Genomic DNA, 17,417 nt, shown 5'->3' with positions numbered 1-17,417 from the left:
AAACATATTTTAAAGTAACAATATATGTTGCCCCCCCCCGAAGCCAGGCTATAAAAATACTACAAATCAAAGGGCAGTGGTCTACAGAGGTTTTTTTTTTTTTTTTTTTTTTTTGAACAATATTAATCCGAAAAAGTTTTAAACAGTGAGACTTTACAGTGTGAAATGTTACCCTCATATGATCGCATTGAATCCTTCGTTGGTTCTATCTGTGCCATGTCTTTATTTTTTCAGTTACGAAGCCAGTGAAAATAAATAAATAAATAAATAAATAAAAATACTGGTGATTACCTGAAATCTGATTGGGTTTGTGAATACACACTGGAGCCAGACTTGGGTTGCAGGTCGATGACAACTCAAATTCGTAAGATCAACTTTCATTTAAAGATTGAAATAGAACAGAATAAAAAGTTTATAAATAAAAATAAAAATATAAAAGAATAACAAATATTTTTTAGAACACGTCTTTATTTTCCATAGACTTGTTTAGAAAACATTCAGAAACTAAACAGATTAAACAGATTGTTGTGGCTTGAACACGAAACTTAAATATGCTTGAACCACATAGATCTGTAGAACAGTAACATATCACAGATTAGTCCGTTCATTTATTTGTTTCCCCAGTTGGAGCAATCAGTCCATCCTCCAATCTCTGCTGGTATCCCCTCTCTGCTTGTTTTCTTCGGTAAACATCATCTAGGAGGAAAAATAAAACACACTTTCAGTTTTCAAATTCAATTTGGACTGAATATCCATATAGCCCTACTATTGTATTAGCATGTTGCCTTGTTGCATCACACCAGTGTATTTCTGTAACAGCACAGGGCAGCCTGTTACTTCTTGTAATGTTAAACAGACTGTACCGAAGACAGAAGCGGTTACATTTATTTTATAAATCCAGTGGCATGCGGTTTGTATGCTTGTGGTCAATTCGAGCAGCAGCGTTTTCTGATATTGTTAACATATTGTTCTAAAATATTTGACTTTTTATTTCTTAAATAAGGTTCGTCTCGCAATGACACCTGCAGGTGTCGGAATTGATTGGGCGTACAAAAGTCTCAATAGGTTCCAGCTTCTCTCTGTCGCGTTCAATCAGAACAAAGCTTGGTGACAAATGTACTATAAACATTATATTTTACCACTAAAACTTACAAAAAGTTTCTTTCCCAATTCTGACATTGATCATGATCCACTCCATCGTTCCTCCCAACACAAAAAAGAATGGAAGAAATCTGTATATCCCAAAACGCCTTCTCCCGGGAACCAAATCAAGAAGCTGTTTAACCCCCCGGTTGAACAGCATTTTTTATGTTCTTCTGTATACTAATATGAAGAAAATGTTACATTCTTTGCATAGTGGGTCATTTCAAAACGCACAACAGGATTCAAACACAAAGTTCAATTCCTGTGCCTTACCAAGGATAATATCCTTGAACCTTACTTTACGTCCTCTGTCAAACGCTGACACTCACGTTGAAAAGAAATAAACGCAGCGCTTCTTCCTGGAAGCATTTTCTCCTGACGGCAGCTCAAAGGGGACAAACCCCTTCGTTCACAATGCATGAACTCTATTGCGCAAACGATATTCTCCTGAAATTCCCTTTTTTTTTGTGCAAATTTGCTTTATACTTGCTTCTTTGAGTATACGTGTATATATTGCACGTGTATTAATGCATCCAAATTCCTAATATACATTATAATTGCTTGCTTCTACCAATGATTACAATGTGTCCCAGTCAGCTTTATAATAGCCCCAACTATTTTGATTAAAATTCACCTTAAATATGTTTGATCAATACAGTAATATCCAGCATAAATAAAAGACAGCTGGAAAGATATATAGAATGCTCCTGGGTGCTACAGTAACCCCTAGTTGTGCCAAGGTGTTCTTTAAAGCCCTCTTGTGCATGACCCACTTACATTGTGTATATATTTTTAGCTCTTATCCAATTGTGATAAAAGGGTGTTGGGGTATTCTTTAGTTAAGGAGAGCATCAAAATCTAGAGATGTTTATCACACTTACCCATACGTTTGATGGGTATATGCAACTAATGACAGCTCTAACTGTGTATTTACAACTGTAGTAACATTTACACATTTTAAATGACCGAGTTATTATCTAACTTGGGCTTTTTTTTGCTTCACATTTTTGGTTGGATCACCATCCACCCCAACACTTTCAATGCAAAGTAACTACTGAAAAGTCTACCCTTGGATAACTAATGAAATAGTTCCAGGGTCTTATACTGAAGAACACACCGAGGTATAGTTGATTAGTTTACTGGTTTGACTGGAGGCCCCCTTCCTTTACCACTAGAGCGGTCTGCAGCTTTGAGTGCATTTATCTTTCATAGACCTGTACACAACTGAGCAGCGTTGAGTATAAAGCATCACAGAGACAGAAGTGGCTTTTCTCATCAAGCTTTTTATAGGAAAGTGTTCAGATGAGGTTCAATACAACAAATACAGAGTATTTCCACAAAGTTAACCAGGTAAGAACCATAACAACAATTAAAAAAAATTAAATTAAAAGGTCATTGCCTTAGCAAACTTGGGAAAAACAAAAACAAAACAAAGCCAAAATAAAAATGTCAAAACCAAGCTTATTTTTTGGGCATCTCATATAAAAAACCTCACATAATTGTTTTTATAATATACAATAAAATGACTGCCTTCTGTCACATTTCTACACATGTATGAAGCTTGAATTGAATAAGACATGTGTTAAGCATGTTCTATGTTGTAAGCATGGCGGATATTCAAAGTATCTCGTAGCATCAGGTCTCGTAGACGCCACAGTGCATCGGCCATGGTCGTGTGAGCCCCCTTACTCTTTAACCAATGAGCTGGCAGACGGCTCTCCTGCTCTTTCGTCAGATGGACGTCTTTTCTTTGTGCTGCAAGACAGACGGAACGCAACATTACACTCGCTAAATTATATTTAGAGTTTGATAAACAAGGAACATAAGTCATAGCCATATTGTAAACAAAATGCAAAATAAAGATATGCAAGTCTTTTGCATTCACAATATTTCATTCTGTGCAATGTAGTTGCCAATTTGTATATACATCTTGACCATATATATTTAATTTTACTTAATTTTAACATTTACCTTTTTTCAGTTCCTCTTTGTGTCCTGTTTTTTTTTCTTCTTTCTATTTGCTGCAGCACCTTAGACATTCTAAAACAAACAAATCCTTACCTGTAAGTGTCTGGTCCCATTTGCTAACAGTCCCAGTCTCAGAATGAAGCCCCTCGATGTACTTCAGATAGGCCTCCGAGTGCAGTAAGCGCTGTGTCTTTGGAGGAGGTGCCACAAACATTGGTGTGGACGGCTGCTGCAGTGCTGGCTGCCCTGTCTGACCTGGGTAGGGAGGTGGAGCTGTCTGGCCCTGCCCATGCATGCCCATCTGAAAACCACCACAAGCATATTGCATCAGAAATAAGCAGACGGTTTATTTTCATACACTCCATGTTTGTTTTGAAATGTACTATAAACTGCAAGTCTATGTTTATTAATAATAATAATAATAATAATAATAATAATATAATAATAATAATAATAATAATAATAATAAATCAAATACAACAACAAAGGGTTTAACAATTTTGCAGGTCTATTACAAATTAAAACACGGTAACTATTAAAAATAAAGGTACAATCATTTTTGTATTTAGGTACTCTATGCTCCTAGGTAGAATTACCTGTCCATATGCACCTGCGGGACCTCCCCCCATGGAGTTTACACCTACAAACACATCGACAAGGAAGAAGGTTAATGGTTACATTTATTATGGAAATTTATTATGGAAACCCTTACTGGACAACTGCATTTATTAATTCAGCTTAGGTCAACTATTTAAAAGAACAACAACAACAAAAAAAAAAACCTTGTGGGGCATCACCCAGATATAAACTTTTAGGAGATGGAAATTAGATGATTCTTGGAGTGGACACCTCAATAAACACACACACTAACAGAATCACAGGACAGTTAGAACTTTGGGATATGGGCCCAAATAATCCACTGAAGTCTTTGTTGCACAGCAAGGTCTTCAGACCCTGAATCTCACACCAGAAGGATGAAGAGACTGCACGGTGACAATGAGGATGTTCTTACCCGAATAAGACAGGTCCGGTATGCCTGGCATACCTGGCTGAAGATGATGGGGTAAAGGAGACACCCCAAGGTGATGTGGCTGCATGCTGCCCATGCTGAGCATGCCATCAACTGGGCCTTGTAAGGGTTGCATGGGCAGCCCATAGCCACCCATCATGCCTTAAAGGACAACACAACAAAGGTCATGCATCAGTAACATGCAACACTACCAGTTAAAAAAAAAATAGAATACATGCAATAGAAATGGATAATCTACTTATTGTTAGTATGTAAGATTTGTTAGCAGTAAAACTAAAAAAAATTAGGAAAAGAAAAGTTGATGATTATTTTAATGAACATGCTGTTGACAGGAATCTAAATCTTGGTCCAAACCTGCATTATTCGGAAGCGCAACTTGTTGCTACCAAACAAATGGGTCAGTGTTAGCATCAGCGCAAGACACTTGTAGGGAGCGGTCCCGATTCCTGACTTTCCCCTCCAATTTCACCTTTTCATTAGATGCAATAAGGTGGCAGATGCACGGTTGCACAAAAAGTCGCTTAAGCATTGGCTTGTATTTTTTTTACTTATATCAAGATTAAATAACTATTACAAGTTTTATTTTATTATCTCTTATTTTAAGTCCTGTTTATACCCAAGCAAAGTTTGGACACTTTCGCACCTAGTTCACTTGCAAGTGAGTTGAATCGCACTTGCAAACAAGTTTGCTTCGGTTCGTTTCACACCAGAAAAATTCAAGTGAACTGGAGTGTCTTTTAAAGTGCTTCAGATACGTTTGTTTGATTCACTTGCAGCTTTATCCAGGCTAGAGTTCTGTTGGTTTCACGCTGCACTTTCCAAACGCACTCGGCTCTGTTGCTAATTGCGGAAGTTCTCTCTGGAAAAACTTTTTCCATCATGCCCAACATGGAGAATTCTTAACGTGATGTGGTTGTGCTGCTATCCGTGTTATTTTGGTTTATTTGGTGCTAACGTCAAATCACTGCCGAAGTAACGTAACATGCCGAAAGAGTATTTGTTGGAAAAACACTTATTTTGGAGGAAATGCCAAAGACAATCATGATTAAGAAAAAGATGGACAATGAACCAACTGCAATTTAGCTGTTATTGATAATAATAATAATAATAATAATAATAATAATAATAGCTTCTTGTAAATGTTGTACATGTGACAGTGTGGCAAGATAAAGTTGCAGCAGGAGCTGGTTTACTAAACTGAGGTGTTTGGAGCAGTTTGCTGTTTGGAGTGGTTTATTTCCAAGTGAACTGGAACAAGTTTTGTTTCACTTTGCAAAAAGCTGAAACAGAGCAAAGTGGTAAACGTCCCCTTATATGCGAACTGAGACCACTGTTTCAAGTGATCTCAGTTCACTAGGTTTGATGCGCATCCTGGTGCGATTCCATGGTTCTCAGAGGTTTCAACACACCAACCGAACCGAACCTCAATCCGCATCAAAGGATCAAATGAACTAGGTATGAAAGTGCCCTTAAACACTTTTCAAGTAGGAAGCTGTTCAACAGAATCTTGGAATGCGAAACGTGCTAGAGGTAGCAAGGGTCAAAGCAAAATACCTATAAGATTTTCATTCTCTTAAACCTTTGAGCCTCATGAGAAATGTGTTTGTCAGTTCAAAGGTTTTCCAAGTGTTACCTGACACAGGATTTTGATTTAGCATTCCCATGGGGGTTGGGGGAGGCACCACCCCCATTAATGCACTGACTGGGGTACCTGCCCGAGGAGAACCAGACTGCTGCTGCTGAGCTGCGCGCTCTCTCTCTTGCTGCTCTGCCACCTTTGCTGCCCGCTCTGTAAAATAAAATGGAACAGCTTGAAAAGACTCGTCAAATGTTTTCATACAGCTCCATAACACTATCCTTCACATCAGAGTCTCGGTGAGAGTGGTGCTACTGTTGTTCCTTTCACTACCTTCATAGTCTGCCTTCTTGGTTGCTTCCAGATTTCTCCATTCAGTCCCCACCAGTCGACTGAGCTCACCGAAAGAAAAGTCCGGGTTCTGGGATTTTATAACTGCCCTCATCTCGCTGCTGAACAGAATGTAACCACTCATGTTGATCTTCCTCTTGGAGCCTTCCTTCTTACTGGTGCCTTTAATGGATTTCGGAGTGGACTGCAACACACACAAAATAAACGGTATTCAAAATGACATCCTACCACTTCAGTAAGTGTTCTAGGACTACATGCTGCTTTTAATAAATTCAAAATTGAAGAGAGTTATGCTTAGGTTTCCTTGAGTGCATCCTAATTAATTAGTCCCTCACATGCAACAGTTATCCTGGAATGATTTATATTGATTGACAATATATTTTATTTTAAAGTTGAAGCAAGGCAACTTTGACCGCTCACCTGGGGTGGAGTATATGGCATTATGTCCAGTTCGCTGGCCATAGGAGTTTGTAGCTGAGGCAGAGTTGGAGTTTCAATAACCTCTCCCTCCTCTTCCCCAATCTCCATGTCATCGTCAGCTCCTTGCTCAGCAAACTTTGCCTCCAGCTCTTGAATCTTCTTCTCCAGCAGTGGAGAAGGCTCCTTCTGAGGTACAACTGGCTTTCTAAAAGAGGAGAGGAGAGGAGACAAGACCAGGTTTTTTTTATAAGGTCTGGACAAAATATTTATTTGAGATACACATGTAAAACTGTATGCCCAACCTGAAGTAATATATTTCATCATCTATGACTTTTGCAGACAGGGAGAAGCGTTTCAAGCCTTTAAACTTCTTCATCTGCTTGTCGCTTTCATTGTAGCGACTCTCACAGAGCAGTACATCATCTTCCGGCACTTCAGTGGGCCGGCAGGAGAGATAGTCCTTAAACGAGGACACGGCACACTTCCCTATAGAACAGACAGGCGACAGTGGTAAATCGCTGCCTAAACTAAAGGGATTTGTTTTAAAAAGTTTGCTTTTAGAAAGTGAAAATGCAAAATAAAAATAAAAAAACTGTTGACTTTTTACCTAGTACACAGTTCATAGGGCAGGTTTCTTCAAGGTTACTCAGAAACACTTCTTTCTTGTAGAACATTTTGGTTGGCTCATGCTCAGTCTCCTCTGGGTGGATAAAGATAGGGCCAAAGAAGTAAGCAGCACCGTCTCGAACCCACATCTTCTCAATCCTTGAAAAATAAAGAAAACACAAAACCGTATTTGAAAAATTTGAAATGTGTTCTCAATCCTACATTACATTAGACTATGGAAACGCAGTACCGAGGATACATCATTTCCCATACCTTCCCACTCTACGACGTACTAAGCCATGGGACTTAATAAAGACACAATCTCCCACCTTCATCCACATGTCATTGTAATGGAGCTGTTCATAATATATACAGCCAGGCTCCCCATTGGGCATGTCAACGGGTACATCTTCTTTCTCCTACACATAAACAGTATGGTTATTTCACATAGAAGAATATATTCCTACAGATTTTTCCATCATCAGAAACTCATACTGCAAAAGGAACAGTTACATTTCCACTATGTGTCATCCCTCTACACACTTGTACCTTATCAATGATGCTGCTGGAATCCACACCTTTGGTTTCGTCTGTCATGTCAGAAGGCTTTTCCGCTTCATGTTTAGTAGCACTGGCGAACACTGAAGCAACCCGAACCACTGGCAACGGCACGTCACGAGGGACAAACTTCACGGAACTTAGGGGCATGGTCCACATTTTGATTTTCTTGAAAGACTTGGTCTTGGCTGAATAACGTGACTCGCAAACAAACACATCCTCACCCCTAAACCCTTCAGGATGAAGCTTAAAGTATTCCTGTCAAAGAAACAAAATATAATAAATGAAATGCATCATTTAGCATAAGGTTCTGTGGTTTAAATAATTTAGTGGTAGTTAAACAAAGGTAGTACTAGACTATTTATGAACTTATTTAATATGTACTATGTTTAATACCTTGTTCTTTATGTATTAAAGTGAAGAACAATTACCTTTACAAACATAACCACACACTTTCCAAGTATTTTGCTGACAGGGACTTTGCTGTAGTAATCACTCTTAAATACTTCTTTCTCCAAGAACTTGCGTGTTGCCAGGTGGAACGTTTCATTAGGTCTGTAAAACCAGCAGCCATACAACCACTTCTCACCTGCAAGATAAATAAAAAGAACATTAGTACAAACCCTGCAATGCTTCCGATTTCGACACGTTTCACCAAACAATACAATCAGATGCATTACCAACAATTATATTGCATACCAGTATCGTCCTGCCAGAGCCTCTCAATGCAGACTATATGAGGCTGCAGGTTTGGCTCTGCTGGTTCCACGTACACATAGTCTCCTACATGGTACATGCTGTTCTTAAAGCTGCAGTCCTGGCTGTATGTGCGCTGAAGCCCAGACTGCCAAGCACCTCCAGCATGATCATCGCTCTTCTCAGCTTCTGTTATGATTAAAAGAAACATTTTTAAAAATCTGAATATAACTTTACATAGTGTAGCACTGGAAACAGCATACATTTATATTACTTATTTGATAGAAATGGTTCAGTTAATGAAACTGTAAAGTACTCTGCCCATCTACAAATACAGCCGTTTCCAAAATGCTTTAAAGTAAAAAAACAGAATGAATGTAATTCTCGAATAGATGTTTAACTGAAACACCTTTCTTTTCTTCTTCCCTCTTCAGTTTATCTTCTTCCATCTCTTTTGGTAGTTTTTCCTTCTTCTCCTTCTCTGCGTCACTGTGGAGGTGCTTGGTTGTATAGCTGAGTGCTGGAGTCAGCAGGATCTCCCCGTTCTTGCACAGTTCATCGCGGATTTTAATGAAGAAGTGCTGCAGCTCTAAGGCATCCTCGTAAATTTCTGAATCCGTTCTAAATTACAAAGGATAACCAAATCAGAATTGCTTTATTAAACTGAATGCACAATAATAGTTTTTGAAAAGTAATCTTTATTACTTGTACTCCCCTAAGGAAAAGTTTTTACAGCACTAGTTGCTTAATCCATAGTGTAGACATGATTACTAAAAAGCAATTCTGGACATTTATGGTTGATCACAGACCCTGAGCACCACTTATCTTGGACTATCTCATCTAGGTGGTAATCAGCATCTTTTTTTTTCTGAGGTCTCTTACCTGTTTAGTCTTCTTGCTTTCTCCAGAACTTCAAACATATGTTCCTGGAACACATCAAGCCTCCTGTAACGGTTGTTGTCAATGTTCCTTCTGATGATTTCAAAGTTTAAGGGTGGCTGGCTGGGGTTAGCAGGGTCTCTTCCTGGAATCTCTGCCAGAGAGTCACTGTAGCAGCGCCCTTCATCATCCTGGTGGTTCAGCACAGACACAAACAGGTTATGGACCAGCTCCTGTATCAAAAGGGACACATTGGGGACATGATATTCTTCCCCTCCTTCCAGGTCTCTTCTAGTCTCCAACAGGACCTTGTGGAGCACAAGAGCATCTTTATAAATCAGAGATTCTGGCTCATTGTAGGTACAAGCGTTATTAAACATCAGCACAAAGTCTTCCACCAACGAGTCTACATCTTGGAACTTGTTGGCCATCATGTGGCTCTTGATCTTCTCCATGTCAACTGGCTTTTTGATGGTGACATAGTAGTCAGGGAGCTCCGCTCGGGACGGTAGCCTCAAGAAGATTGCGCTCAGGCGACGGCCCCTCTTGTCTGTGTAGTTCTTCACAGCTTCATACAACTCATTTAGTTTCTGCTGCAAAGGAGTCAGGTATTTTGACTTTTTGGGAGAAACACCAGTTTTTCTGCCTATGAAAATGAAACAGAAATTAATTAAAAGATTTTTACAGAGGCTTAAATTCAAACCATTTTAAATGATACTGCTCAATATATTGTATTAGCATAAACGTGGATATCCTTATGCTATGCAATACAAAGCAAATATTTCAAAACACATTTTTAAAAATCGACCTTTAAGGCCAATAGAGAAACCTTTAGTCATTTCCTTCAGCTCATTTTTGAACAGCAATAGTGTTGCATTTACTCACATGTAAATAGAGTAAACAAGCCTTTTTAAAGAGGCAATACACAAGTGCCTATATCTGTATACTGATCATAGTATTAAGAACATAAAAAAGTTTACAAGAGAGGAGGCCATTCGGCCCATCTTGCTCGTTTGGTTGTTAGTAGCTTATTGATCCCAGAATCTCATCAAGCAGCTTCTTGAAGGATCCCAGTGTGTCAGCTTCAACAACATTACTAGGGAGTTGATTCCAGACCCTCACAATTCTCTGTGTAAAAAAAGTGCCTCCTATTTTCTGTTCTGAATGCCCCTTTGTCTAATCTCCATTTGTGACCCCTGGTCCTTGTTTCTTTTTTCATGTCGAAAAAGTCCCTTGGGTCAACACTGTCAATACCTTTTTTGAATGCTGGAAATCAGGTCGCCGCATAGTCATCTTTGTTCAAGACTGAATCAATTCATTTATTTTAGCCTGTCTGTATATGACAAGCCTTTTAAACCCAGAATAATTCTGGTCTCTCTTCTTTGCACTCTTTCTAGAGCAGCAATATCCTTTTTGTAGCGAGGTAACCACAACCAAACACAATATTCTAGATGAGGTCTTACCAATGCATTGTACAGTTTTACATTACTTCCCTTGATTTAAATTCAACACTTTTCACAATATATCTGAGCATCTTGTTGGGCTTTTTTACTGTTCAAAACTAACCTCAATAAGGTATTCAAAGGAAACAGAATATTTCTATAAACAAGCGTACTTATTTTCAGTTTTGGGGAAGCCATTTCATCATCTTCAGGTAATGATCCCAGTTCTTTTCTCTTGTCCTTCAATAATTTTTCCAGAATGATGGCATCATTGTATACCTTTAAGACACCACATAAAATAACTACTTACAGGGGTAAACTCACATTACAGTGTAATTTAAAGCTTGCTTAAAACCACCAAGATATTAGAATCTGTGCTGAAAATGCAGGCATAGGGGGATTTAAAACATACAACAGATTAAACAGTTTACCACCTGCGAAGGGCAATCTGTTTGATAAAAGTGATCACTAACAGTACAATGGCATTACACTGAAATTCCCAACATACCTGGGAGCCTTCCTCATTATAGTGCCGTGCATTCCGGAACATCCGCTTCATATCCTCGATCAAGGCCTCCTCACTAAGGTATTTATCTGAGCGAATGTTGTGCTCAATTGTTTTTAGGTCCACGGGCTCTAGGATGATTTTATAGTAATCCGGATAGTCCTTCTTGGAGGGCTTGACCATGAAAAGATCACACAGCCGCCTGCCTGAGCCAGGCTCACGGGCCTCTGTAACTGAACTGTACAGGATTTTCATCCGATGCTTCTTTGCATTTTTCTTGATGCTGACAAAGAGATAGAATTTTTTTTTTTTTTTTATAGTTACAACTTAGTTAGTTGTTCTTCTTGACTTAGTAGATATTCTTGTGCTGGACCGGGTCTTTGTCTTTAGCTAAACTGAAGCGGTATAATAAATTAAGATGTAAACTGTAGAAGTGTAAGTCCTACACTGTGCTTTAATCTCTAAACATCTACCATTCTAAATATTATACTATACTTTAAAACTATCTAAACAAGTTCTTAAGTTAGTACAAGACAGGTGAGTCTACAAAGAAACTGAGCACCCATTTAAAATGGAGTTACTCAAACACTGTGCAGAGTGTGGTTTGTTTGTTTTTCCATCCTTGCTTCTAGCACAAAGTAGATTATTGCATTTTAACAGCCAGCAATTCTATTTTCATCCCTACATGAAATCCAAAGGCTATGGCCTATATTGTTGTTGGTAAAAAGGGAATCACCGCAGTTAGCTGGAAGCATAGCGTTTTTATTATTTTTTGTTCTTTAGGAAGCAGACAGGACTCTGTTTAAATCCTTTAACAAGGTGATTATACCTCTTCCTCTTTGCGCTGCCCGTGTCGGATGTGGCTGAAGAGAGCATGCTGTCTCCATCCTCAGTCTCGTCTCTCCTCACAAGCTCCTTTTTCTTCGCCTTAAAAGACAGCAAATCCCAGGAGTTAAGCTTGCTCTGCCAACCACTTCCAGAACACATTAATATTAAAATGGCACAACAGATCTGCTGCACTCAGGCAGAGAGGCTCAGCATACATGGATATTAAAACATGTTTGCTCACAAGCAGTACAAGCACAAAGAAATCCTCAACCTGACTTTAAATTAATTGAATACACAAGTGACCTTTAAACACTCCTTGTCCGTAACCTTCAGTGCAAGTGATGCACATCTATCCCAGAATAGAGCAACGTACCTGCAGGAGCTGCTGTAGCTTCATGACTCGCTTGTAGATGGCAGAGTTAGGAACATTGTAGCGCTTGGCATTTTCAAACATGAGATTCAGATCTGCATCTACTTGATCCAGATTCTCGTATTCATTGTTCTTCATCTTGTTTCTATGGAGTAGAAACAATAACGACTGCATGTTTCTCTAATTAAAATGATATATTTTTATTAGCACAGTACCATGCATATAACGCCTTTCAAGTACCAAATGGCAATGTTATATTGTCCACCCTTGAGCAGTCAATAGGGTATATATATATATCATCCCATTAAAAGAATAACTTCTCAGCACTTAACATCCTTTGATCTTCCAATTAAATTATTCCACAATTCAACTGATGAAACCACAGTAGCCACAAAAATAACCAAGAAACTAAAGTTCATGCCATTGTTGTTATTTTCACATTGCACTGCCAAAAACCATGTGTCCTGATTGTCTTACCTTATTTGCTGAAGGGAGATTGGCTGTTTGATTTGTTGGTAGTAATCTGGATATTCCTTCCTGGAAGGTAACTGGAGAAAGGGCTCTGCTACTAGCTGTCCTTGGCTGTTGCGACCACCTCGGACTGCCTCATATAGCTGGAAGATGGGGTTGGACATCTCCATGCAGGAACTCATGCTCTCTACTTCGGACTCCCCTTCATCATAACGGACAGCTCCTGTACAAATGTGGAAGATTATAATGCAAATACAATGGATAAGCAAACAAGCACCACGCAGTTACAAGTTACAAACCTTAAATGATAGACTGCAGATTGCCACAATGCATCGGAGTCCCAGATGTTTTCATTCATTCAGTGTTTTCATTCATAAAAAAAGGTTAATGGAATTCTGGGTTAAGCTGTTTTAACACACAGCACGGGATTGCCAAATTGAGAAAACTAAATGTAATTCAGGTTGGATTTGGAAGACTGTAAAAACGAATCCTGCTTCTTACCAGCTAGAAGCGCATCCTCGTCACTCTCAGAACCGTACTGTAAAGCCATGGTTATAGCGGACAGGCGGTCCCCTTGAGCAGATCTCCTGTTTCTGCCAAAAACAAGAGATTAGTCATTCCTAGAAAACAGTGGGCATTTATAGAGAGAAACAGTATATCCAACACCTCCTGAATGCAGACCTCTTTTGTTGGATTATATTAATGATCTGTCCACCACCCCCCCCCCACTTTGCTCCTTTTACGTGTTATATAAACGTCATTTAAAATACTAGTGGATACCTCCTTTCTGCATACAAAAAACATAACCAAACTTACACCAACAGAACTCCAGTAGAAATGTATTCTGGTCAAAACAATCCATTAAAAAATTATACCTGATTCGAAGACTTGACTTAGTGGGCTCTGCATGCTCAATTTCAGTTTTCTTCTGAATAAAAATTTTCTTGATGGTGTTTGCATCCTTTAAATTAAAATTAAAAACAAAAATAAACAGGATTCACAAAGCCGTTTTAGTATGTTACAAAGTCTAGTGCTGCCTGGATGCACATAGTATAAGGGTTCTAGGATATCCTTCATTTAACCCTTTCATTAAGATTATTGCTGCTTTTATGGATAATAGCATTGAAAATCACCAATAACCTTCAATGCATCGCATCATTACTAACATTTTTTCCTAATATTTATTTACTTAAGGTTGTTTTTACAGGACAATTAAAATTATTACTTTTTTTTTTTTTAAATCAAGGTGAATATGCTGTAGAAGACTGATATTAAATTGATCCCATTCCCTTAATTCAGTCTCTGCGTATGGTACATACCTTAAAAACCTGGGATCCTGGCTCATTGTATGTTTTTGCATTTTTTACTAAAAGATCAATGTCCTTGGCCATTGCAGTCACGCTTTTATAAAAACCACCCTGGAAACAAAAGACATTATGTCAGTATACATTGTACACTACTCACTCAGCTACACAAAATAGTCCCTCTGAAAGTTCTTACATACCTGTATCCTCTGAGCAATTGTTTTAAGATCTATTGGCTCTTTAATGATTGCGTAATAGTCTGGGTAATGCTGAAAAATAAGCAGAGTTTAATGACATTTATTGAAATATGGTTAATATTTATTGAAACCTTGGAGTGAGATTCAGTTTTTACAATAGTGTCAATAAAATAGCTACCGTTGTATGTTTTAATACACAGAGACAGAAAACCGCTGTTTAATAAACTACAGGTAGCAATTATAATAAATCCTCTAATATTGGCACAGCAAATGATCAACGAAAACTGCATAAAGCAGCAAGTTCTGTACCAAAATGGTATTAAATGGGAACCAATGAAGACTATATTTCATTCTCTTCAATACTTAACTACTACAAAATGGGCCTCTCATATTCAGACAATTAACGGCGTAATGTCTCTTACCACTTTGGAGGGCAGTTTCTGAAACAACTCGCTGATCAAGCGTCCAGAAGGCTCAGCACTAGTAACCACAGCTTCAAGAAGCTGCTCCAGAATCTCTTTTAAACAGCTTGGCGGAGCCTGGTGTTTAAAATGACACAATTACGTATGGGATGATACAGAATGATATAACTCAGTGTTTGTTTTGTGGTATTTGTTTCATTATAAAATAACTGGATGTTCCAAAGATACAGCGATCACCTTGATAGAAGATTGAACAGCACTAGTTTACGCTATCAGCACATTCCCTTTTCACAGCATTTATGGAACAGAATAGATTTTCTAAGAAAATCACAAGTGCGTTTCTCACCTCCTCCTCAGTAGACGTTCCAGGGTTTTCCTGTGTGTCTTCCCCATCCTCATTATCCTCCTCATAATCTCCTCGCTGAACAAACTCATTCTTTGTTCTCAGGTACAGATCCCACAGTCTGCAGGCTGCTTTGTACTCCGGGCTGTCCGACTAAACACAAGAAATATATTAAAGAGGTTTTAAAGATTGCATACACACTGTATGTATTCCTATTGCAGATTATCTGGTCTGTGGGCCCTTGGGTATAAAATATCAAACGCATGCTAAAAAACACTTTTGTACCTTGTAGTAGCTCTTTGCATTGTTGAACAACAACTGAAAGTCTGCAGTCAGCTGATCAACGTCATCATATTCCTCCGTTTTCAATTTTTGTTGTATTTTCATCAAGTCAATGGGCTGAGTGACAATTTCATAATAGTCGGGCTGGTTCCTTAAACAAAGACAATGAAACCGATGAGTGAAATAAACATTACGGTATTTAAAAAAGGACACTAGACTAGCAAAATATATGAAACCGTAGACTAGTCTACCTTCGTTTTGGAGCTCTTATAAAGAGTTCACATAGAAGTCTTCCGTGGTCATCTTTGTAATCTCTGATGGTATTATAAAGTTCGTGGCAAACTGCAATCTATCAGCACAAAAGCAAGTGATTAACATCTCTTAAGACTTGATATCACAAAATAATATTTATTATATAACAAATAATTTTTTTTGTAAAACAAAGCTTCAGATGTTTTAAAAAGGCTATAGGACATATTCTGTTAATTATTTCTGATAATACCTTAAAATACACTTAGTTTTCAATTCAGATTTAAGATTGATAAACATGTGACAAATAATCCTAGAATATAAATAGCATTTCAACACTATCAAACGTTAACAGTAGTCATGATGTAACAACAGCCATACCCATCTAAGTGCTATATTATAATAAACAGTGCCAACATACTTAGATAGGGGTTTTTAATAAGCACTAGAGGTTAACATAATAATATCTTAAAATGAAAAGTTAAGCTGTAGAATAAGAGACACACCTTTTTCCGTCCGCTGTGCTCATTGTCTCTTTGTAAAGGCGGTACAATACTGTGAAATCCACTTACTGGATCGACAGTTGGGATATTAGATGCTCTTCTCCTCTTTCTGCCACTCACTGGGGTTGAGGTTGAAGTCTGTCCTTCATCAAAGTCCCCCCCACTTACACTGCTGGAAGGGGATGTTGCCCTTCTCCTTTTGGAACCCATAGAAGCAACACCTTTGGATCGATGCATAATACAACCCTGTATCAAACATTACAGGCAGACACGTTCTTTAAGTATAAAAAAAACTATTTTGTTCAGATCCACAGCAACATTCCCTCTTTCACTTACGTGCACGTTTACGTATCTGAGAGGCAATAACAAAACGTATTATTTGTTTAAGACCAGTGGGCATAAAGAAAGTTCACCGAGATGCAGTAACTGCATTTAGTGACAAATGGGAACCGTGAAACGTAAGCGTCACCTGTTAGGTGCATATACTGGACAAAACGCAAGAACCATAAAGTAGCGCAACTTCTACAAGTCCATTTAAAATACAACGTGTCACAGAGAGGTTGTATGGTTAACAGGTGCTTATTTGACCGAACTCTCTATGTTTTAAGTTTGGTATTATTAACCTCCAATGGTGAAAGATACGTGGTATAAACAGGTTAATATTATATTATTTATTGTTCAAAATGTTAACATGAAGGGGTTTCAAGAGTTTTAGCATGTACCCAGATCATACTGTACTTTGACAACTCAACGTGTATACGTCACTGTAACGATGTTATTCTGATCATTAAAAACAGTTAACCAGTACACAAGTGATACAGGCTTTACTGTCCAAAATAGTTTTAAAAAAGGGTAAATGATAGCGCATGGGAATGGTTTTAGTTTAATGACATTGTGATGCATTTGTCAACATACAACAATGCCGCTTCAGTTTGAAAAGAGTACAATACAACTAGACCCACTGGTGCCTGGGTTATAAACTTGGGTTTACTCGAGTCAAAGACAATAGTAACATATCAGGAGATGCAGATAACAAAGAAAGGCGGCCTTTCACCCACACATCAATAAGAATGATACGAGATAGCTGTACAACTGAGCCTGAAAACATGAGAAACAAAGCATTAACATAAAAAAGGCCGTCTAAACTTACCTATTTCAAGAGGGGTAATAAAATCAAGTGAATTTAGAAATGTAATGTAAAACCAAGCAGTTTGACGCACTAGACGCACACAGAAAAGCCGCCTGTTGTTATTCCCCCACTTCCGGCTAGAACT

At 38.3% G+C, this 17,417-nt stretch overlaps 2 protein-coding genes across 9 annotated transcripts; both read right to left on the bottom strand.

The window, feature by feature from the left end:
* Positions 1 to 448: 448 nt before the first annotated feature.
* Positions 449 to 1,483, bottom strand: LOC121329116 (small integral membrane protein 4). Its single transcript, XM_041274477.1, has 2 exons — positions 1,153 to 1,483; positions 449 to 696 (listed from the first exon to the last, which is right to left on the bottom strand). The coding sequence occupies exons 1-2, from the start codon at positions 1,301 to 1,303 to the stop codon at positions 605 to 607; spliced, it is 243 nt and encodes an 80-aa protein (XP_041130411.1). The 5' UTR covers positions 1,304 to 1,483; the 3' UTR covers positions 449 to 604.
* A 923-nt stretch (positions 1,484 to 2,406) lies between these two features.
* Positions 2,407 to 17,387, bottom strand: LOC121329048 (protein polybromo-1-like). Of its 8 annotated transcripts, none has more exons than XM_041274320.1 (30): positions 17,294 to 17,387; positions 16,147 to 16,389; positions 15,643 to 15,740; positions 15,395 to 15,542; positions 15,113 to 15,262; positions 14,767 to 14,883; positions 14,348 to 14,416; positions 14,163 to 14,261; positions 13,719 to 13,804; positions 13,345 to 13,436; positions 12,850 to 13,066; positions 12,376 to 12,517; positions 12,004 to 12,101; positions 11,178 to 11,457; positions 10,843 to 10,948; positions 9,231 to 9,873; positions 8,758 to 8,969; positions 8,352 to 8,537; positions 8,084 to 8,241; positions 7,644 to 7,910; positions 7,368 to 7,513; positions 7,096 to 7,253; positions 6,791 to 6,974; positions 6,489 to 6,693; positions 6,051 to 6,252; positions 5,775 to 5,930; positions 4,124 to 4,282; positions 3,708 to 3,751; positions 3,205 to 3,412; positions 2,407 to 2,898 (listed from the first exon to the last, which is right to left on the bottom strand). In XM_041274320.1, the coding sequence occupies exons 2-30, from the start codon at positions 16,378 to 16,380 to the stop codon at positions 2,726 to 2,728; spliced, it is 5,037 nt and encodes a 1,678-aa protein (XP_041130254.1). In that variant the 5' UTR covers positions 16,381 to 16,389; positions 17,294 to 17,387; the 3' UTR covers positions 2,407 to 2,725. The 8 variants fall into 8 exon arrangements, with proteins under 8 accessions (XP_041130254.1, XP_041130258.1, XP_041130255.1 ...); XM_041274324.1 differs by having other exon boundaries at positions 5,853 to 5,930; XM_041274321.1 differs by having other exon boundaries at positions 13,345 to 13,430.
* Positions 17,388 to 17,417: the final 30 nt, after the last annotated feature.

This window comes from Polyodon spathula, chromosome 16, assembly GCF_017654505.1.
Source record: "Polyodon spathula isolate WHYD16114869_AA chromosome 16, ASM1765450v1, whole genome shotgun sequence".
Classification (NCBI taxonomy): domain Eukaryota; kingdom Metazoa; phylum Chordata; class Actinopteri; order Acipenseriformes; family Polyodontidae; genus Polyodon; species Polyodon spathula.
Note: the sequence above shows the minus strand (reverse complement) of the source record. Positions and strands in the feature narration are given on the sequence as shown.

Coding starts and splice junctions, on each gene's coding strand:
- LOC121329116 (XM_041274477.1), bottom strand. CDS start 1,303: ATGCTGTTCAACCGGGGGGTTAAACAGCTTCTTGATTTGGTTCCCGGG. Junction 697..1,152: donor AATTGGGAAAGAAACTTTTT/GTAAGTTTTAGT, acceptor TTTTCCTCCTAG/ATGATGTTTACCGAAGAAAA.
- LOC121329048 (XM_041274320.1), bottom strand. CDS start 16,380: ATGCATCGATCCAAAGGTGTTGCTTCTATGGGTTCCAAAAGGAGAAGG. Junction 15,741..16,146: donor AGCACAGCGGACGGAAAAAG/GTGTGTCTCTTA, acceptor TTGTGCTGATAG/ATTGCAGTTTGCCACGAACT. Junction 13,805..14,162: donor CAGGATCCCAGGTTTTTAAG/GTATGTACCATA, acceptor TTTAATTTAAAG/GATGCAAACACCATCAAGAA.